The following is a 23,975-nucleotide window of genomic DNA, read 5'->3' on the forward strand; positions in this document are numbered from 1 at the left end:
ATTTTTTTAAAAAATTATTTTGGTTCATATAATCTAATTACATGTCAGTCATTCTAAATTTCAAACTTCATTATTGGCAGCTCACAGATTTTTTGAGTTATAGTATTGCTTTAAAATTCCCTTTAAGCAAATTTCTTTTCTTTGATTGTTAAACACACACGCTTTTTGTGACACTTTCTTAAAAGCAACAGTTAAATATTTATCCTCAAATTAACTCTAATAGAAATAGCGTAATAATTTGGATACACTTAGGCTAAAAATGATTTGCAGGTATGAGAGGAAAGTATTTTAAATTGGAAATGTCTAGTTTTCTGTTACCTGGTACATTTGCAATAAGTTAATAGCACTTTACATTTATTTCTACGATTTTTACATGAATTCTTTTGGAATACCTTTAATATTCAAAATAAAATATATTTGAGCATAAGTATTTGTTTTAATTGTATGCAGAATATTGGGGCAATTTGAAAAATATTATGGCGCTTGTTCTCCATTGTACTGAAAAATATCGAGTGATAAGCGAAATTGTTTCATCATAATTTAATCACCCAACAAAAAGCAAATAAGAAAGTGACTGAAATACTTTTCATTTGTTTTGTGAGATAAAGGACTTTGAAAGGATTACTGATAACCTGAGGTAATAGACAACGTGTTCATTTTTATTAAAAATTCTTTCCGGTTGGGATAGTTTATATCTCTTAACGAGCGGGCCATAGATGTTAACTGCAAAAATACTCGTATTCTAATACATTTTTTTCTTTTACGCGATTATATTCATTAGTTACAGTTACACTTACAATTTAAAATAACAGATTTTTAACTAACTTTTTCAGTTTTAATGCTTCAAATATTTTTCTCATTTTATAATTTAGCGATGAATAAATTTCACTTTCTATTTATATTGTACCGTAGAAGGAAATTTACGAGATTAGATATTTAAAAAATTTCGTTCAGTTTCATTATGGTTTTTTACTTCCTTGTACGAAGTAAAAAGGAAGTATTGTAATCGCGAAAAGCTTCTGGCTGCATATTTCAACGAAAATATCCACTTTGACCGCTTTCGAATGCAATTTAACGATGTTTTTGCGTGATATCTGTACGTAAGGACAGAATAAAAGACTCTTTTCCTCCAAAAAAAAAATTAAAAAACTGCTCTGAAGAGAATTTTTCGTGGCGTCTGTACGAACGTATGTACGTACGTATCTCGTATAACTCAAAAACGAGTACCCTCAGAACGTTGAAATTTTGTATATAAGACTACTATAACATGTAGGGTTGCAATCGGCCTCACGAAACGTATATTAAATATATTTATATATATATCCACTCTGTTACCCGGCTCAGTGATCTCAGTTTTTTACTCTTATATGTTTGTAAATTGTACATTTTTTGCTTTAAAAATTATTAAATTATGTTGTTTTTATCTTCCTGTTAAGGTTTTTATTTTATGCCTTTAGTAAATCTGTATGAAATATTTTTAGAATTATCAACAATTTTAAAGTTGATTAAGTGCCGCTAAGCCTTTTTTTTATGGCGGCCATTGATTGTTTACATTTGAAACAGCAGACTAGTGGATTTGTTGCCAATCTAGAGAAACTTAGCTTCGCAACAACAAAGATAACGCCTTCATTTATTATTGCCAATTAAATCATGCTTAATCCTTTCTGGAATTTTTTCGAGGAAATAAGTGTTTAAGATTTACTTCGTAATTTTTAATATAGATATTGAGTTTTTATGTATTTTTGCCTTCTCTCGAAGTGAGAACTGAATTAATTGAATGAGAAATACTCAATCGTATGTGAAAAACTGTTTCTTTTTTGTTTTGTTTGCTTAATTTCTTTTATACATCGTTCTAGCTTTGTTATAGTATTTGAATAGAAGATGTGGCAACGATTAGATAATTCCTTAAATGTTGTAAATTTTGTGCATTTTGAGTTATAATATGAACGAAATATAATACTGTTAAGTAAACCTAGCGCCAGTGTCGCTATGGTAAACAAAGTGAATTTTAAAGAACGCATTTATTCTATTGTGGTTTATGCGCTGTCGGCGAAGTAGGTTTAATTCAATCTAATAAGTTTAAATGAAATGCAAGAAAAAATGCGTATAATTTAATATTCCGTACAAGGAAGTCATGTGGTGTACACATCAGATTTTTTCTTTTACTATTCTGATACTATTTTTCTTTTACTATAGATATTCAGATACGTTTTGTTTCCTGGGCAAACGGTTTTTTTCCCATTTAATTTTTCACGTTTTATTTTCACATTTAGTTTTTCTGTTTTGTCAAGCGTTTAGTGATTAATTTTCTTTAAAAAGTAAGATATTTTGATCTGAGATAAAAAAAAAAAATGTTAGGTTTTTTTAATTTAATTTATTACTTGATTGCTGAAATATTTCCAATCTGTTATCTTTCTTTAATATCTTTAAATGTTTGAACATATTTAAGCCTGAAACGCAATTTTAAATTTTTTTTTCAAAAAATATTTTGTTCATAAATTATTTTTTTTATTTCCAATTTCATAAAATAACATTGAGAGCTACAAAAACTTTTAATTATCTTGCGTGATTTTTTTTATTCGCTTTTAATAGTTTTTTTTACTAGCTTTCATTCAATTTTCTCTTTTACTATCATTCCCTCAAATTAAAAAGACAATTTTCATTTAATTAGATAACATTTTTCAAGTTTCTTATAACATGATTTATTACTAGGATTTCCTTTCTTTTTTATACCTTTGTTGTCGAGATTTGATGTAATTTTAGATTTTATTTGTTTACTCCCTCAATTTAAAAATATTCAACTTAAAAGTCTTTCGCCGTTTTCCTTCAATGAAAAAAAAATCTTTTAATGATTTAGTTTTCAGAATATAGTTTTACCTAGAATATTTTCTTGATGGTAACTACACTTGTCATGGCTTTACTTTTAAATTATCTTTACAAAAGCTTGAATTACTGTGTGGAAAATTTAATTCCCATTCCAAACTTCTGGGATTTGATTTGATTTAAAATTAATTAACCAAAATGAAAGTGCTTAATTTAATTAATTAACAAAGATAGAATTACTTTTGTGAAGACAGCTTAATTTTTTTCAAAATTAAATGCATTTTTTAAAAACATTTAGGATTAACTTAGTTTTACAGTCGTCAAGTCTTTCAGCTTCTACTAATACAGTAAATCTTTCTCGAAAGCGGAGGTTACGCCATTTGCGTCGTTAACACATTACGAGTACGGCAAAAGCACGTTTCGCAAAGTTAACCTTCTACGGAAAAGATGTCTTAGGTTTAATTCAGATTAGAAAAGTTTGTATAATTCAAACAAACCTCATTATTGTTGTAACTAAAAGAGAAAACATGAAGTGAACTTTATCTGTGCATCTGAGTTTTTATAGGCTAACTTTTTCATTTCTCTGGTAAGGATAGTAAACTGTTTGAACAAAGGAAAATGAAAAATCTATTAATGTCTGTCACGACGAGAAAAGTCTACAATGTTTAAATTCAATTTTTCTCTACCAGGAGATAGTATTAAATGGGTAACATTTAACGATTAGCAGGTAATATTAATCATTTAATTAAACCAGTCAATAATCATTTCAATATTATTTAGGTAAGAATAATCATTACAACTAAAGGATCTGCTATTCCTATACTTCTGTTTAATTATGTATATTTATTTTTGAATCTATCTTTTGCAGACTTCCAATTATTTTTATATGTATGTAATTTACTTTCTTCAATTTACATGATTTTAGTTTTGAAGTGAACGGTAATTTTAATCAATATGAATTTCTGATGTTATATATTAGCATTAGCAGAAAAATTTCAGTTTACAGCATAAATCTCGCCAAGTTTATCATATAATTTTCCGAATGTAATACTCTTACTACTTTGAAAAATATAAAAATTATAAATTTAAAAAATTGCAATTTAGTTTCACACGCTGATTCCAATTTAAAGCCTAAAATAATTTTAAGCTAAACCATTAGGATTAAGCTTCTAGTTTAAGAAATAATCTTCCAGAAATTAAACATGTAAAACAGAATTACGTATTTAAAAGAAGCTGTTAAAAATAGCAGTCTAAATGGTATGAAAAAAACCTTGCTGTAATATTATTTCATCATAAGTTATCGTCTCATAGAACTTATTTAGTTATCTAACAAAGAAAAGCCTTTATTATTCAAGGAACAGTTGCAATTCGACTTCGAGTATTGCCTGCACACTTGGATTACAACAAATATTTCTGTGATGCAAGAATAGTTTTTATTATGCCAGGACACGAAATTCACTTAACCAAAACAATAACACTTAGAAAGAGGTTTCCTTTCAGGTGTTTAACAGTTCTGCACATTTTTGGTTTCACTTTTTCAAATCCTCAAATTTGCTAAAACAAGATTAAAAAAAAAAAAATTCTTCTTATTAACTGCATAGTAAAATATTCATCTTCGATAAGGGACCATGAAACGGAAATCTTAAACATACAACTTAGTTATGAGTGTACAAGTTCATTTTGAGTTTCAGGAATTTAGAAAATTCTATATTATTAAGAATTGAATTTAATAATCCATATTTATATATAAATCCAAGTTACTTCAACCATAGTTAAAAATTACAGTAATTTATTATTCGCGTTTCAAACATGGATTCTCAAGGAAAAGGCGTAAAGACTAATAAAAATAAATTAGGTAAAAACTAATTGGGATCCTGAAGGATTTTAAAATTTAATTTTTTTATGAATAATTAGATGATTGGTGCTTTTGTTTATATAATCAATACTGTGTGCACTCCTTTTGTGCTTAAATAAATGAAGTTTTATCAAGAAACATTTAAATTTAATATAAATATTCCAAAGAAACTTACAATTTGTAAAATTTATTTTGCGTAATTTATTTTCAAATGATATTTCTTCATTTTTTAATAACTGTATTAGTTTAATGAGTAATATATTGCAGTTTTACATCAATAACAATTCTTCGATGTTCAAATGCCACGAAGAACATCGTCTGTTAAAAACATATTGCATATGAAAAATATTTGAGAAATCTTCCTTTCAAACACATCATTATACATCTCTTTTAAATATACAGGGTGTTTCAGAGCTATTCTTCAGAAATGTGCATGGAGATTCGAAGCATGGTAACATGGAACAATATTATTAGGATATAGGGGAGCATGTGCAGTTCCGACCCACAAGAGGGGTCGGGACATTGGAGGAAGTCTGGCCAGAATGAAGCGCGACAGAAAGCGTTTTTGGGGTTATATGGAAAGTTTAGAGTATGGAACCCTTTCGGAATCGGACATGGACGAAGTGGCACACGTTGTTGCTACAAATGGTATTTTTATTGATCTTCCAGCATTCATGCAAATATTCGAAATATTTTAACATAAATTATTTTAATTAGATTAAAGCTCCTAAATTTTATTTAAATTTCGTGATAGGAAAATTATATATATATGTATATATTTATGATACAGGTTTCGATAATTCACGAGATACATTTCGAAAGTGATTTTATATACATGCGCACATAGCTGAAAATTTCATCAACTTTGGTGGAAAAGATGAGATGCTTTATCCATTAAAGATCACAATACCTTCACTTCAAAATATTTTGATCATCTCAGTGATATCCCTCAGAGATTCGAAAAATGATTCTAGAGAAACTGTTGTGATGTCGTTGTTTGAAAGATAAAAAAAAAAGTGTCCATTTACAGCAGACTTTTCTAGAAGTTTTTCTTCTATTTTAAGATAAGGCATGTGATAAACTGAAGCATGTGCTTCGAAAATAAACGATTTATTCGAAATTTTCAAGTAACAAATATTCCAGTAGAAGTTATTTTCTACATAAATTCTTTTCGGCACTTAGTTTTTCTGTCTTGTCGAATCACTTCCATTTCACTAAAATTTTCTTTCTTACATAAGGATGTCAGAAATGTTTTCGCTTTCTATGCACCGATGGAACTATTTTTTGGAAGTTCAACTATATAGAATAAAATAAGGTAAAATCTCTTGTTACTTTTAGACGCTTATTTCCTTCTGCTAAATCAGAAAGACAAGTACCAATAAATTAAAGACTAAGATAATCTTCTCGTTGAAAATGTGCATACAGCGAGCTTCTTAAAGGCAAATTAACACTATTATTAGGAAAAATCCTTTCTCGATCCTGGTATTAACTGCGATATTGTTACATAAAATAGTTCAATGCACATGGCGTACAAATCTAGCTGCTAAAATAACATTTTAAAGTATTTCATTAGTTTCTATAATTCATTTCATTGTGTTTATTTGTGACTAACTTTTCTAAAATTTATAATCGCAAGAAAAAGAAAAATTGAAAAAAAAAATTACTGTTTACATAAATAATTTGTTCTGAAAAGCTAACTTTAATTAAAGAACTGTTGATTTGTTTCATGAAAAACTTATTTTAATTATTTAATTAAGTCAAAAAGTTCCGTAATACCGTAAATGAACGACAAAGAAGAAAAGGACGGTGCTGTCAGTTTCAAACCATTAATGTGATATATCAGTTACAGTTACAAGAAAAAGCTGAATAAGAACAATATGTTGTCAGCTACAGAATCTATTTTATTTATTATGTTTTCTTTACCTCTGTTGCTTTGCAACTCTTTCTTGACCTTAAAGGCTCCTGACTGAGCATTTAATGAAACACGAACTTACCAAACCCACTTCATCAACCCACTTTCGGTGGTGGATAATCCAGCTTGACAACTGTTCTTTTTCACTTCCGCCCACGGTTTTCACATCTTCAGCGGCAAACGTTACGATAGAGAATAGGACTTAACGTATCCAGGCGGCATGTCCAGTAGGTTTTCACTTGTTTTTAGATAACATCGTTACTAATTTTCCTTTGCTTGGAAAACGGACGGTTGATTTTTACTATCCTAATTTTTAAGTTAGTAGTAATGTATGATTTTACTATCATTAAATTTAGACTCTTAATACGATATTTCTGTAAAACAGATTTATGATTTTAAAAATGTTCTATAGAAGTTTAAACTATGAGGAATTAAACACAACTGATTTCTATCTTAATTATTAAGCTTCAAATAGCATCTAACAATATGATTGCAATCTCATACGAAGTTGACTCAACATCTCTCACACATAATTTCATTACGTTGAGAAACTTACTTAGTTTATTTGTTGTATTGTTGATGATGCTAAATACATATCTTTACATCTAGAGCAGCTTTCTATTCAGTGGTATATTAATTCTAGCAGTATTCGACTAGCAGTTTAGCACTTCGTTGTGCTAAACTGAATGACGCTAATTAACATTTGAGATTTATTTTTGTATTCAAATTTGGTCGCCAAGGTGATAAATGTCAACAAGGTGATAAATGTCAAGGTGATAAATGCCAAGGTGATAAATGTCGCCAAGGTGATAAATGTCATTATCACGCTAAGGTGATAATGTTCACAAAAATTCATCAAGATTATTGAGTTTCTCCACATCTAATTGCTTAAATTATACCTTATAAAATTATGCAATAAATAAGAACAAGTAAGACTATACGACATACTTATATTACTTATAAAATAAACCATGTTACCACTAATAAGCCTAACCAGAAAAAGCCATCTGTATTTCTTGAACGAAGCATCGGTATTTCATAAAAGTCTTATCCTGTGGATCTTCAAAAAATAATAAACACTTTGTACTAATAAAGAAAACTTGAACTAGTAAAAAATGTTTCGTATTTGTATTCAGAAAAGCAAAATTATTTCATTCTTAACTAAGTATATTTTTTTTTGGGGGGGGGGAGACTATTATATGTAAACAGAAATTACATCTATTTTTGTAATGATTAGAGTAAGAATTTACTAAGAATATAAATTACTAAAATAAAGGCAACGTAAATCCAGGATGGCGAAAAAAATAGTTATACTTTCGCTTTCAACAGGGAAAAGAAAAGATTTGTAGTTATTGTAAATGATGTGAATAATACTAATATACTGAAAATGATAGTGGTAGAGAAAATTTCTGATGGTTTTCATCCGTTCAAAGGAAATCAAGGTGTTTTGTTAGAAAATTATAGTAATAAAAGTCATTATGCTGAACTGTATCAAAACTGTGAGAAAGGACAGGGAGTAGAATGAAATCAGAGAAGCGAAGCGCCAGAAATTATGATGAAAATAAATTTTGCTCACATAGATTAGGTATAAAAACTACCATTTTAGGTGTTTTTGTTGAAAGTTTGAAGAAAATATTTGAAAATTACTCATTGCAGTTACAAGCCACAGAATTAAAACGATCCAAATGTTCACACAGTTGTCAATAAAATTACTCAAATTGTAAGCTTGAGAACACGTAGACTCCACAAGCTTTTCTCTTATTTTTTCAAAATTTTTCACGTAATAAAATATCAATAGATATCATTACAGAAATAATCCAAAAAGATATCATTGCAGAAATAGAAATTGGGCAAAGGAGAATTACATACCTAAGATTATAAACACAAAAGTTTTGTATTCAAGAATTAAGAGGATCTACTTCAGAACAGTGAAAGTATCCTATTACATAACGCTGCTGAATTAAATTCAAATTATTTCCAGTGAGTAATTGATATTATTTCTAGTAAATATTTGAAGCAAAATCTATTATATTTTGGAAGATAACCATATGAATTATCATTAAAACGAGTTACCATTTAAAACTATCATTGAAAAATGAACTGATTAGAAAAATTGTTTATTAACTAAAAAGCATTGAAATGGAAAATTTAGAACAGGAAATGTATAATTAAAACCTTTCGATAACCAAGTTTAATAAATGATAAAATTCATTTTCGAGAATGAGTTTTAAATACAAACATTTACTGTTTCAAGATAGAAATGGTACTATCAGGCATCTTCAGACAAAATTGCTCTGCAGAGCTAAATTTTGTGGTGTCAATTTTGAGGTTTTAATCTCCTTAATATATAATTCAGATGAGATATTATTTAAGAAAATGTAAATCTCTCCTATAAGATTATCAAAATAAATTTTCTTAAATCTAAAGATAAGTTTTATTAAACATCGCTCGTATTCCTTACATTCCAATGAAATTCATTATTAATTGGAAAAAGGCAGAATTCTTATTTTATCGAAAATCTGCCGCTTAGAAATCTTTCCTTGCATTAATTTCTGGCGATATATTAGAGAAAAGAATTTTAAGTATTTTATTTAGAGTTTGATTTTGTTATTCAAGAATGATAAGGATAGATCACTTCTTCAGAATGCATATCATTCACTGTTCATACATCTAGAAACTGGTGTCCTCAAACCTTGTGTTTTCGTGCAATTACTTTGCTGCGGGAAAGAATTAAGGACCATTAATGCTCGTAATTCTTTTCTTTTTTTTTCTCCTCAGAATGCCAGGTTATATGAGAGATAAGTAAAAAACCTCAATTTACATACTTCCTTACTAATAATATAATCATTTATTTAACAGCTGAGCATTGAAATAATGAGTAAAGATGATTTAGTTTCTTTTTCGTCAGGTATATTATAAAATTCCAGGTTTAATAAACTAATATATGAAACGTATGATTTTAAAAACGCTGAAGCCATTAATGGGTTTCAGATAATTTAAAGTTAACTATAAGACATTAAATTTTAATATGTTATTAATCTAAAATTAGCCAGTTAATCTAAAATTAGTTACTCAAAAACATTAGTGTTCCAATTAACTAATTTAATCGGATGTACCCTTCATCTTTCCTCTCTAAGTCTAAAATAAAGTAATGCTGGTGAGGTTGCTTTGGAAGTATAAAGGACTCTGTTGTAGCTGTCATAGCTACCACCTTTTTTAAATTTAATTTGATTAAAATTAGTTTTACTAGGTGAATATTAATATGTTTATTAATCTGAAAATAAATTCACGAAATAACATCATGAAAAAAATTTACTATTTCAGCACTGGATACAGAATGAAAAATAGTTTTATTGACAGCGAGAAGGATCATTCATAATATTTATTTATAGATCGGGATGAAGCTAAAAGAAACGAAATATGTTTGAGAAACTAAAATTTGCTTGTAAGGCCTGAGAAGACAACAATTGTTCAAATATTTGCGGGGAAAAAAGGAGCGCAGCTGTTTAGCTAAGATCCCTTCCAATGAAAGTTAAAATCACCAACAATCATCACAGCATACCGGCCAGTAAAAACAGATATACAGCACACTTGGTATAATTTGCCTGTGCTCACTTGATTTATATTTCTGGCGAAGTTAACGAAGAGCAGATGTCCAGGATAGGATAGGTTTAACTTAAGAAATAATTCAAATAAATTTTACAGTGCAACCCTTCAGAACAACTCATTTTTCTTTCAACATTTCAAACTTAACTATCCACAGGACAATATTAACGAAGCATAAAAAGCAAATGACCGCTGTTAGCAATAATATGTGTTACTTTGGCAAGATTTCTTTGCATTTTTTATTTTATGCTAATATTTCATTACTTGGTGGAAACTGACTAATTTTAGACGTGGAAGAAATCAAAAGAAATGAATTAATAAAATCTTACCTGTTAGCTTAAAATAAAATATGGTCTTACATGACATGAAAACATCGAGAACGTTTTTAAAATAATGCTAAGTAAATTAAAATTCTCTTGTGGAACGCGAAGTGTCAAGTTGTTTGTTAGCCTTCTAAACGACATAATAATTCGCAACAGCAATTATTTTTCTCTTTTCTTGACAACATGTCCTTAAAAATGAAAGATTTAATCCCTTTATTATTAAAAGTGATATGCAAAAATCTGATGTGTACACCACATGACTTCCTTGTACGGAATATTAAATTATACGCATTTTTTTCTTGAATTTCATTTAAATTGATTGGATTGAATTAAATCTACTTCGTTGACAGCGCATAAACCCCCATAGAATAAATGCACTCTTTAAAATTCACTATATTTGTTTACTATAACGACACTCTGAATGCACAAAATTTATATCATTCGAAAAATTATCGTTGCCACATGTTCTATTCAAATACTATAATAAAGCTAAACGATGTATGAAAGAAATTAAGCAAACAAAACAGAAAAGAAGCAGTTTTTCACAGACGATTGAGTATTTCTCATTCAATTAATTCAGTTTTCACTTCGCGACAAGGCAAAAATACATAAAAACTCAAAATATCTGTATTAAAAATATTGAAGTAAATCTTAAAAACTTATTTCCTCGAAAAAATTTCAGAAAGGATTAAGCATGATTTAATTTGCAATAATAAATGAAGGCGTTATTTTTGTGTTGCGAAGCTTTTAAATTGTTGATAATTGTACAAATATTGCTTCCAGAAGTACGAAACGCATAAAAACCTTAACCGGAGGATAAAAACAACACAATTCAATCATTTTTAAAGCAAAAAATATACAATTTACAAACATATAAGAGTAAAGAAACTGAGATCACTGAGCCGGGTAACAGAGTGGATATATATATAAATATATTTATATACGTTTGGTGCGGCCGATTGCAACCCTACATGTTATAGTAGTCCTATATACAAAATTTTAAAGTTCTGAGGCTACTCGTTTTTGAGTTATGCGAGATATGTACGTACATGCATACGTTCGTACAGAAGCCACGAAAAATTCTCTTCAGAATTAATTTTAAAGCAGTTTTATAATTTTTTGGAGGAAAAGAGTCTTTTATTCTGTCCTTACGTACAGATATCACGCAAAAATATCGTTAAATTGCATTCGATAGCGGTCAAAATGAATATTTTCGTTGAAATATGTTGCCTGAAACTTTTCGCGATTACAATACTTCCTTTTTATTTCTTACAAGGAAGTAAAAAAATTTTAATGTTCTATTATGCCGATAATGTTAAAATGAAATTACTCCAATGCAGTGCTTTGAGTGTACGAGAAATGAAGGGAAATAGTTTTTAGAAATGTTTGTTTTTATATAGATAATAGATATTACTACTAGAATTTGAGTTTAAGAAAGCATGTAAAATTTTCTTCAAACTAAAAAGTGATTTAAATTACTTACTTTTCTTTTCTACTTTAAATTAAGACCTGAAAAATCCAGAGTGCCAAACGCTTCAATCTCTTAATGTGTTTTCCAAGATTTGCTATAAACCTGAAACTACTCATCACAGAAAGATGGATAGGAATTTATTAAACTGTTGATGCAAAAGAGATTACAAAGACTGCTTCTGCTACAATTACTGATTATTTGTAGATACAGTACAATAAATAAGACTAGACTATTAGCTGCAGGTAGCTATTCGTGTCTTTCCATAAAATAATAAATTACATTAAAAAGCATTTTGAAATCGAAATATCAGCATTTAATAGTTTCCCATTATTTACTGAACCTGCAAAGTGCGCCTAGTCACAGAAAAATTCAATATTATCACAATGTATCTGATTATGAATTTTGCTTGAAATTGCTTAATGTTTTGAAAGTATTAAATAATTATATTCGAGCAGTGCGTTGCCATCAGAACGTGCTTCATCACCCATCTGAAGACTATATATATTTCTTCAAAATGTATTATTAAAAAAAAAAAATATAAATAAATAAAATAAAATTTAAAAAAAAATCTGAAATGTTTCAGATTTTAAATTACGTCCAAAGGGGCGTTTTTTAACATTTTGTGTGTTACCTTTCTTTATTAAATATCATGTTCCTCGCACTTAAACCATAAGATCCAGTGCAACAGCAATATCGCAAAATAGTTTTAAAACGAGCATATCTTTAGAATTTCCGATACAGAGACTCACGCGCTGGAGATAAAAATGTTTTTTCTGCACAACGTTGCCATTGCTCTCTTTGAAATCCTTGAGTTTGTTAATCAAAAATTCGTCAAAGTTTTAAAAAATAGGAAATCGATCATAAAACAAATTTAAAATTTAAAATTTGGTCTTCCACATGCTCATATTCGTTGGAGGATTACGTTATTCAATATTCGATGACTCTATGTACCGTTATTTTATGACAATGTGAGAAATATACATACATTTACGCAGATTTTCATTATTTAATTTCTTCAAATATAATGCAGGACTCTAACATTTTATGGCAACAGTTTGAAAAGTGAACCGACATTTATCCGTCCGACGCAAAATGCCAAAACGAAACTAATAATCCTTCGGGATTCAAATCCCTTTGGACTAAAAAAAAACTGAAAGCATTCAGATTTTATATTACTCCCAAAGGAGCGTTTTTTAACGTTTTGCGAGTTACATTTATTTATTAAATATCATGTTCTTTGCACTTAAAGCATAAAATTCAATTCAACAGCAATATCACCAAATATTTAAAAAAGCACATCTTTAGAATTTCCGATACACAGTTTCTAACGATGGAGATACAAATGTTTTTTCCCCCGTATAGTGTTGCCATTGCTCTCTTTGAAATCGCTGAGTTTCTTAATCAAAAACTCATAAATACTTTATAAAATATGAAACAGATAAAAAACATATTCCAAATTTGGGCTTCCAGATGCCCATATTTCGGTGGAGACGTACGTCGTTCAAAATTTGATGGCTCTAAGTACCGTTGTTTTATCACAATGCGAGAACACATACATACATTTATGCAGATTCTTCATTATTTAATTTCTTTAAATATAATACAAGGCACTAATATTTGGTGGCAACAATTTAAAAAGCGATTCGCCGTTTAAAGTGAATCAACGCAAAATCCCAAAACGAAATTAATAGCCCTTCTGGGAAAATTGCCTCTTTGAGCTAATAAATAAACAAGCAACTTTTAATAGTATAAGTGTATGTCAGAAAACAGAAAGATTTCGTCAGAATTTAGCGACTGGGTTTCCGCCTCCCAAGTAACTCTTGCATACCTTCGGTGTAATTGGGAAGCACGCCCCGTTAACAATCATAAGCTCTAGAATTCGAGTTCCACTCATGGTACTGCACTTTTTTTTCACTTCTCATTCTGCATATTTCTCTCTACAACTTTATATCACATTATTTTTATATGACCTCCTGAATATATTTAATATCATATATATATATGTACATAATTAAGAAAGAGAAAAAAAAAAACTCAGAAATCAAGTAACTCAAATGTATTAACATCATTATCTCATACTCCATACCTACAAGCACTTGAGGGTTTGAATGTCTAAACAGACTCTGATATACTATCAGTGTTTTTATTTACTTAGTGGGGAGTAAAAAAGTAAAATGTGGATGGATTCTAGAAAACCTCTCGAAATAACTTTATTGAATTACTAGAAGTTTTGATTGTCAATATTGTGTTAGACAATATTTTACATCATTTTAAGGAGTCTAACATTTTGCAGTATCGGGCCAAATTTGGCAAAGGAAGGGAAAGCAGAACTGTCTTATATTTTAAAATTAATATTAACGAATTTAATGAGTCTACAGAGAAATTTATGTTTTTCAGCGTGGGAAACATGAAAATTCAAACATGGAATTTGAGCCATTTGTCTTTCAGTACTACCTGGATGTGCTTACGTCATACAAGCACGCAAGAGAGATCTAACGATGCCTTACGACTCGATTAAGAGATTAATTTCTGAGAATTTACGAATTTTATTACATAATAATGATGCATTATAGCATAATAATGGCAATAATAACAGTTAAAAATATGTAGGTGTATCATTATCATAATACAATAATAATACGTATACATATTAACTATTTTAAAGAAATTGTTAAAGGAAATTTAATGTCCGTCTGCCAAATATTTACTTTAATAAATATTTACTATACGGATTCAGAGATTGTTAGCATTTAACAACTGCATATTTTCTGTTAATTATAGAGTAATGCTTGTTGTAACAAAATTTTCTATTTATGCTCAAGTTTTTTTAAGCCTATTTAAAGATGCTTGTGCAGATTTGTTTTACAGCTACAACAATTTTCAACGATTATAAAATGTATGTGATTAGCAGATCCGAACTCATCACAAGAGTAAACCTTGATGTTTACACATTGCAAAAACAGCTTTCATTTCATTTCAAACATTAAAAAGCAAAATACCTTGGTGAATCGATAATAAATGTTGGAGGAGGAGATACTTGTCTGAAATCAGTATCAGATAATTCATTGCATAGTGTTCCATAATAAAAATGTGGGTTGTTAATGATCCCGGATGCCCCAACGGCCTTTTTTGTTTTCCTCTGAAGTCCTTTAACCACGCGTCAAGACTGTGCGATCCTTGTGTCAGACCGCGAGATAAGTTAGTCCATTGTTGTCCACATAACAGTTCTTCGCATTTCAGTCTTTTATTTTAATCTTCCTCTTTTCCCTCACCTCGCAGGTCGTAGAAAGGGACGGAGACGAGCAAGCACACCGGGTCATCGCTTTCAACATCAGAGCGAGTGGGAAATGCCTGCAGGAGAAACAACTTAAGCATACCGGAACCAGTTGCGGCCGCAAGCTGACCTTCCTGCATTTGGGGTGGCCAGTGACTTGGAGGTGCGAACTGGCAAGAACTTCAGTGTACTCGCCGAGTGAAGTGTGTTTGATCAGCTCACCGAAGCGGAAATAATCGATTCTGGTGAAAGTGCAAATTGCTGGTAATCTTCAGATGTTCATCTCTCTAGTTCCCAAAAGCCTTTCGTTGCAATTATGAAGATATTATCGCCACTTTTGTACTTCGATTTCGAGTGGGAGTACTTCCTGTCTTTAGATATGACCATGTTTCTGTAGATTTGTAGAAAGTGTTTGCGACAGTTTCAAGAAAGGACAAACGCTGTAAAACCTTCCTTGCCTACAACAAAAACAGCATGAAAATATTTATTAAATCAGTATTCCACTTAGAAGTGGTATAGAAGGTTTACAAAGATAATTGTTTTCAAATGAACTGATTGTGCCAACTTTTTAAATCTTTCTATCAGTTACAAACTCAAAAAAATTTGTTTCATAAATGAATATTGTGGATGCAAATTAAAGATCCCGGTATGTGGTACAGTGCAACTAACGGTCATATTAGGACAGAAATTACAATCAACCGGACGAGTAAAAAATTGAAGAAATTCATTATTATACTGGACAATGAGACACTTTTATATCTTCCAGGATCTTTTTTGTCGGGTAGTGTTCTAGTGGAACTCGACAACGATACTCCAGTAACAGGTAAATATATTCATTCATACTCTTTCACATACTGAGATGATTAACATTAATATTTTCATTGGTGTTATCGATACTCAATGTAATTTTATTTACTTGTTTTATAAACCGGACTATGCTTTTAGTTTTGATATAATATGCTATTGCAAAAATAGATAATATTTGAAAAAATTGTGAGTGTTTCAAATTTTTCTTTTTAAATTAAGAATTATTAAATAATTAGAGTTTTTTAATTAATTTTTTTCATGTTCAAATTTCCTTGTTGATTATCTATTTAATAAAAACAATGCAATAACAGAATTAGTTTTTACAGGAGCAAGAAAGCAATATAATGACTAATTAAATTTTTAGTATATATCAGTTGCCATTTAAAAAAAACAAACAAACATGGACTTTCTGTTCATAAACTTTTCATTCTTCTCATAAATAGATTACACCCTCCTTTACAACATGACTATACATTTTAATAGGTGTTACATAAAATGTATTTGGAAATTAATATTTATCCTCACTCTGTTGAAGTTATAAACGTGAACAATATCTTCAGTGTAATACTGATAATAATTACTTTACTCAAATACCAATTACATTCAACTATCAAATAAAACCTAAAAGTTAGGAATTTTTCACATGTTAAAGTTCTTCGTCTTTTATAGAAAAAAGGTATCTGAACATGCATGATTTACAAGTTTACTGAACGTATGTTTTTTTCAAATTAGTTTGACTAATAATATACATGTACATAGAATATCAATAAAATTGTATTAATGCGTTATTGTCATTGTATATGAATGCATAAATAAATAAATTAAAAAAAGTAATATGCAATAAGTAATGGCCTGAAACAGTATACCGCTCTTTTTTACATTTTTGAAAGCTTAAATAATTTTTAGAGTATTTAAATTTTATAACAAACTAAATATTTGAAATTTTTGAGTCCTAATACATTGATTGCTTAATGTGAAAGTAATAAATAGAAATTTAAATTAACTTTTTAATAAATATTATTTAAATTTATTTTAAACAATAAAAAAATCTAAAACTCTTCTATTTTGAGATTATAACTTTTTTATTAAAAATCAAAATAAGAAAATATACATATTTTACAGAATTCGAAATCAAAGATTTAGGTCAACACACATATTTCATTAGTACATGTTGTCATCAGTCATCGTCATGCTTTAGCTATTGCCATTTTGCCGTTGCGTATTCAGAAAATATTGTGCATATCCCTTATTCTGTTCTTATCATATGTTTATCTGGCGAATCCCATAAAGAATCATAGTCGAAAAACAAACGTTACTGTCATAGGTTATAGAGAGGAAAATCTCAGTGAGAGTATGTCTTTCTCAACTCATCCCCTCCAGTTTTACACACAGGATCCCTAGAGAGGGAATTCGAGGTTGTCATATTCGTCTTCTTTTGCTGCAGGCCACATAGACATGTTTTCGTTCAGGGATATTTTAAGTCATAGACGACAAACACAATTAACGATTCCACATCGACACACCTGCATTAAACACCATATCAAATAAATACATTTATTTTCCTTAAAAAAATATCAGCTGCCAAAAATGGCTATTGTTAAATCTTGTTTTAGGAAAAAACGGAAAAATGAAACAGCCATTGTAAGAGAGCTAATACAAATGCTATATAGTAAGCACGCAAAAAATCTTCTGTTGAAGTGTAATTTTTCAGGATATTTGAAATTTCGTAGGAAGATAAATTTTGATAATGAAAAGGTGAAAGATGAACATTTAAAAGTTGAAGCATGTAAAAACTATAACTGTGGCAATCTTACCTGATACAACGCCTGTTTCAATGAATTTATTATATTTATTTATTCACTGGAAGAGCATTCTTTCGCCTAAAAAAGAGGTTTCACAATAAATATACTTTTTTTCTGAGATTTCAAGGTAAATTTGTACTCTTTAATACTAAAGAAATAGCTTGTTTATATTTCGGTAACATATTTTGATCATTGCTGATGAAGCTTTTTTTTTAATAAGCCATTTGTACATTCAACTTAACTATTTACGTAAATACATTCCGGCACTTTTCTAATCGGCTAGAATAAATTTTCCTATTACATAAAATCTACAAGTCAAAAAGAAAAAGAAAAATTGTCTCTCTACTTTACATACAATGGCATTAAAGTATCTTATATCTGCTATTTTGTTACAGTTTGTTTTGTTACATAGATTAAGAAGGAATTTAATTTGATATTACTGTTATTTGGTAATAATTTTTGATTGGTACTTTAGCCTAAATTTTTCCTGCCATATTTTCAAATTACGATGGTCTCTCTATAGTATATAAACATAAGATAAAAATATGGCAACAAACTTCTAAATTTAATTGGCTTAGTTCCCTTATATTTTTCATTTTTATACTGACATTTCCCCTTTCTCTCCTAAAAATAGTAAGTATTCATATCATATCAATGTACATTGCGTCATTTCAAAGTTAATCCACATCATGCCATCTTACGCAACGCGCAGCAAAGGCAGATATTTTTTATCCAGTCACTGAATAAGATTAGCCGATTAAGATGTTTTTAACACTCTCTCACGCTTCTTCTGAATGCGGCTCCTTTTTTCGCTTTAGCTTTCGTTTAACTAACACTGTCGCAGCTCGCTTCTATATATCGTTCATTGCTTTAAGATGAGCTAAGTTTAAAAAATGTCATAATGATGAGTGAATCAAATATTGCGTTTTCAGAATTGCTTTATCTAATAATAAAATTGTGTTGAATTCGGCCTCATCCATCTGTAAGTGTCATTCTTCCAATTTATTACGCACACATATATGTATATAGGGTGTTTCAGCAAATCTGTTACAAACTTTCAGGAGCCATAGAGGAGCGAATGTATAAAAAGAAAAACACATAGCACAGTATGGTCGGAAACGTTTTCCTGGCACGGTAGTTGTTGTTGTTCTTACTGTTACTAATCTCCATGTCTAGGAATATACTAGACGACGTTCACGAGTCCATTCACCTTCAGAAAATCGAAAACAAGCTTAGGAGACTTGTAAAGGTCTTCAAGAGATAACTCCAGACATTTAAGGATATGTGCCGGTGATGCCGGTGCATTTTGACATTTAGAACAAATTGGGTGCATCTTGAGACCTCTCTCAAAAGTAAGTCCTTTCAGAGGCACGGTAATGACGACAGAAAGCACAAAAAAGGAAGCACACGAACAGAGTGAGAATAATATTTATTATGCTTTGTATAGCGGAAACCAAGAAATGAAAACAAAAACAGACGATCATCACCAAAGAAGGTGTTAGAATTTACGATCCGGACCAAGAGACAGGAACCATGCATCTTCCATGCGATCTTCCACACGCCGGTGATGTGAGGCCTGCATCCCGACCTGGAGTCGTAATTTCGACCACCTTCTTTAATGACCATCGTTGTATGTTTTTGTTCTTATTTGTTGGTTTCTGCTATACTTGACATAATAAAACATATTTTGTCACACTGTTCGTGTCCTACCTTTTTAATTCCTTGTACGAAGTAAAAAGGAAGTATTGTAATCGCGAAAAGTTTCAGGCAACATATTTCAACGAAAATATCCATTTTGACCGCTAGCGAATGCAATTTCACGATGTTTTTGCGTGATATCTGTACGTAAGGGACAGAATAAAATATTTTTTCCTTCCAAAAATTATAAAACTGCTTTGAAATCAATTCTGAAGGGAATTTTTCGTGGCGTCTGTACGAACGTATGTACGTACGTATCTCGCATAACTCAAAAACAAGTAGCCTCAGAACGTTGAAATTTTGTATATAGGACTGCTATAACATGTACATGTGCACCTCGTATTGTGGTTGCAATCGGCCGCACCAAACGTATATAAATATATTTATATATATATCCACTCTATTACCCGGCTCAGTGATCTCAGTTTCTTTACTCTTATATGTTTGTAAATTGTACATTTTTTTCTTTAAAAATGATTGAATTATATTGTTTTTATCTTCCGGTTAAGGATTTTATGCCTTTAGTAAATCTGTGTGCAATATTTTTAGAATTATCAGCAATTTTAAAGTTGTTTCATTTCCGCTAAGACTATTTTTAATGGCGGCCATTGATGTTTACATTTGAAACAGGAGACTAGTGGATTTGTTGCCAATCTAGAGAAACTTAGCTTCGCAAAAACAAAGATAACGCATTCATTTATTATTGCCAATTAAATCATGCTTAATTCTTTCTGGAATATTTTCGAGGAAATAAGCGTTTGAGATTTACTTCGTAATTTTTAATATAGATATTTTGAGTTTTTATGTATTTTTGCCTTCTCGCGAAGTGAGAACTGAATTAAATGATAAATACTCAATCGTCTGTGAAAAACTGTTTCTTTTTTGTTTTCTTTGCTTAATTTATTTTATACATAGTTCTAGTTTTATTATAGTATTTGAATAGAACATGTGGCAACGATTAGATAATTCTTTAAATGATATACATTTTGTGCATTCTGAGTTATAATATGAATGATATAATACTATAATACTGTTAAGTAAACCTAGCGCCAGAGTGTCGCTATGGTAATGAAATAGAGTGAATTTTAAAGAATGCATTTATTCTATTGTGGTTTATGCGCTTTCGGCGAAGTAGGTTTAATTCAATCTAATAAGTTTAAATAAAATGCAAGAAAGAAATGCGTATAATTTAATATTCCGTACAAGGAAGTCATGTGGTGTACACATCAGATTTTTTGTATTTTGTGTCGTCACTACCGCATTAAGAAAGCATTTCCGACTATGCATTGCTATGTGATTTTCCATCGTCTAGGTATACTCTCTCTTCTACTAGTTTGTAACCGGTTTGCTGAAACACCCTGTATATCTGTGTGTGTGACGATTTCTTTAGTAGTTTTTAGTCTTATAACTTGATATTAGATGACAGCTCACAGACGATTGAGTATTGACGGGAATTCATCGATTCACTTTTTAATCGTGGCTGAGAAAACTGCTGAGTAGATCATGATTGCCGGGAATAAATATCACAACCCCCTTGATGGGTAAAATGTTATTTTTATTTTTGAACAGAAACAGTTCTTTAGAATTGATTGTTTTCTTAATTGGTGCAACACTAGGGTGCTAAACGCGCACCACAATGTTGCACACGCAGTTACACTTTGAACAATGGAGAAAATACAGCTTAGGGAAGGGACGTGATTTAGCAGGACAGTGCAAGCAGCGAAAGACGATGCGCACAACACCGCTGGAGTATTTATAGCTCGGAATGTGTCTAGATAGGAATTGAGTAACAGCTTTCGCAATAGAGAGAAATGATGATGGAAAATAGTTCAATACTTATTCTTGAAGAGGTGATGTACTTAAAAGTAAGAATTTAAGATTTATATGCGAATTTGTCTTTCCTATTTTATATTTTGCAAATATATACTCCGTCACGTGTTGACAAATTTCAGCATCTGAGACAAACGTCAAAATTGTGTTTCTTAAATACTATTTTTTCTAAATCACATTAATATTAATTATTAATTTTAATAATAAATACTTAAATATGTTTTTCTTATCACATTTACATAAAAATTCAGTATGCTTTAATTTCGCTCTTCTCTTCATTTTTTTTTTTACCTGGGGCAAGTCTTTCTATACATTTATTCCTATCTTTCAGTGGATATGGGTACAATATTTGTAGGCTTCTGAAGCAGTAATATAAATCTCTTAAATTTTGAAAGACTAATTGCAAAACCGTCTGCATAAGCATTTTACTTTTCTTCGAAAAACAAACAGTATTGTTTTATCTTTCAAATAGTTAAATGGAAAATATATGTATCTAAATAAAAGAGGCAAATGCTTTTTTTTTTAATGTTTGTGTAAAAGAAATATATTTGTAATGTAACACTAAAGAAATTTAAACTTGTTTGTCCTTTCTATTACTTAGTTGATTACAGCAAAGTACATAAGGCTCAATTAGTTTGGTAGGGCGCGGCTTCTTTCAACGGAGAACTTAAAGGAAACTTATTTATCCTTGAGGAACTTGGTAGGGTGGGACTTTAATACAGAACTTCTTATAGGAATCTTGCTTTGTGAATTCTCACCGTAATCATTTCTAAAAATTACCTACCATTTACCGCAAAGTATAATGCAAAATAGGTACGTATTTTTTAAAAAAATTATGTGCAATAATAATGACCATTACTTTGCTACTCACAGGAAAATAATTGCAACACAAGTAGACTGCAACTGATACATTTTGCAACGTGCCCTTGATTGTGTTTATGATCATGAAAAACGTGATGAGTTTCTGAAAGTATGCTACTTAAAAAAAGTTTATAGTAAACCTTTCAAAGTGTTACGGGTATTTTTGTTCTCTTTTAATTATATTAACGATCATATGGTTGACCAACAAAGTTTCTAATTGCAACAGATCAATGTTGGAAAAAGGTTAACAACATCTGTATACAAATTCCTGTAATACTTATGACACTTATAATTCTTAAAAGATATTCTTTCTGTCGTAGCTTTTAGATTAATGGCTGATTATTTTAGTCTGTGAAACGCTTTGGAGGCTGATGAAATTATCTTTAAAATGATATCCGATTCACTGCTTTCAGAGTAGGCGTTGCTTTTAAGCGAAGCCTCAAATGTTTAAAATTATCATTTCAACTGTTTTCGTGGATTCAATTTTTATTTAGTATGTTAAGATGTACGTTTGGTTTATTGAGAATACGGCAAAGCAAACTAGGGCTATCTACCTAAGGGAGGGATGCCTTCGTGGAGGACTTTCTAAGGGAAACTGGCTCGTATACACGTGACACATGAAGAAAATCACGAAAACGCCCATGCAGCCAGCCCGTTCGCCGGATTCGAACCTCGGACCGAACTACCAGCATTCAGCGATTTTACCTCTCGGCCGCGGGTGGGCATGTTAAGATGTACAGATATTAGGTATTTTTGGAAGCAGGCAAGATGAAAAATTAGCAACGCCTTCGTCGGGAATTGAACAGCGGACCTCTGGAATACCGGCGCAGCGTGCAGAACCACTACACCACGAAAGCACGCTAGGAAAGCGGGAGAAATACCTTATAAAGAATGTTCTGTAATGCTTGTAAAGGAGTTCTGTTTCTAATGTAAAAATTATTACTCAATTTTCTTCGAAGTAACATCCATGCAATAATATATATATATATATATATATACAGTTGAAATACACAATATATATATACAGTTGCTCCAGCACTTCTGACATTTCTGAAAACATTGGAAAAATCTTTTTTTGCTAACTGGCATTTATTGTCTTTTAGCTACAGTTCGAACTGTCTGGAAATGTTGACCGCGCAGAAATATCTGATAGAGCAGCTAATCAGAGGGGAGATATTTAACCAATAAAGTTGCTGTGGAAGGGCAGAAAAAAATATGCCGTTCCGTATGCTGCATAATTTTCGTACATTTCTTTTATAAGCATAAAGTTAACGCCTTCTGATAGCAACACTTAATTATTGTGAGTTTCATATACGTAACGTGACATTTCTTTGAACTATTTGAAAAGAAAAGTCTTAGTGTTATAAAAACAAAAACTGCAAGCGTCTTATCAATTCAAAGCCATAATAGCTTTCAGTTTATGTTTAAAAGAAGTTTATTGAGTAAAAATCACGGCAATAGAAAAACGAAGGCTTGAGTAAGAAACAGAAAATATGTACAGCTCGATGTGAAAGCACTGAAAGGAATAAATATTTTGGGCATTAAACCGCTTTATACATAATGATGAAAAACATAAAACTAATTCTCCACATATACTACGAACAGCATTTTGAAGAAAACTTTGTAAAAAATCCGAAGCACTTAAGGTTTAAAGATTCTGAAATTTAAATAAAATATAGTAATAATTAAATTAATTTAAAATTTAAATAAAAG

General features: G+C 30.2%; 1 protein-coding gene across 1 annotated transcript in view; it reads left to right on the forward strand.

Annotated features, from left to right (window-relative positions):
* LOC118182586 (arrestin domain-containing protein 4-like) overlaps positions 1 to 23,975 on the forward strand; it is a 118,269-nt gene that overhangs the window by 975 nt on the left and 93,319 nt on the right. The window contains exon 2 of the mRNA XM_085812779.1: positions 15,270 to 16,087. Coding sequence (XP_085668905.1) covers positions 15,892 to 16,087 — 196 coding nt within the window. The 5' untranslated portion in view covers positions 15,270 to 15,891. The remainder of the gene's footprint in view (positions 1 to 15,269; positions 16,088 to 23,975) is intronic.

The sequence above is a fragment of the Stegodyphus dumicola genome, chromosome 3 (assembly GCF_044657685.1).
Source record: "Stegodyphus dumicola isolate Sdum_Otavi_A_Nest chromosome 3, ASM4465768v1".
NCBI lineage: Eukaryota > Metazoa > Arthropoda > Arachnida > Araneae > Eresidae > Stegodyphus > Stegodyphus dumicola.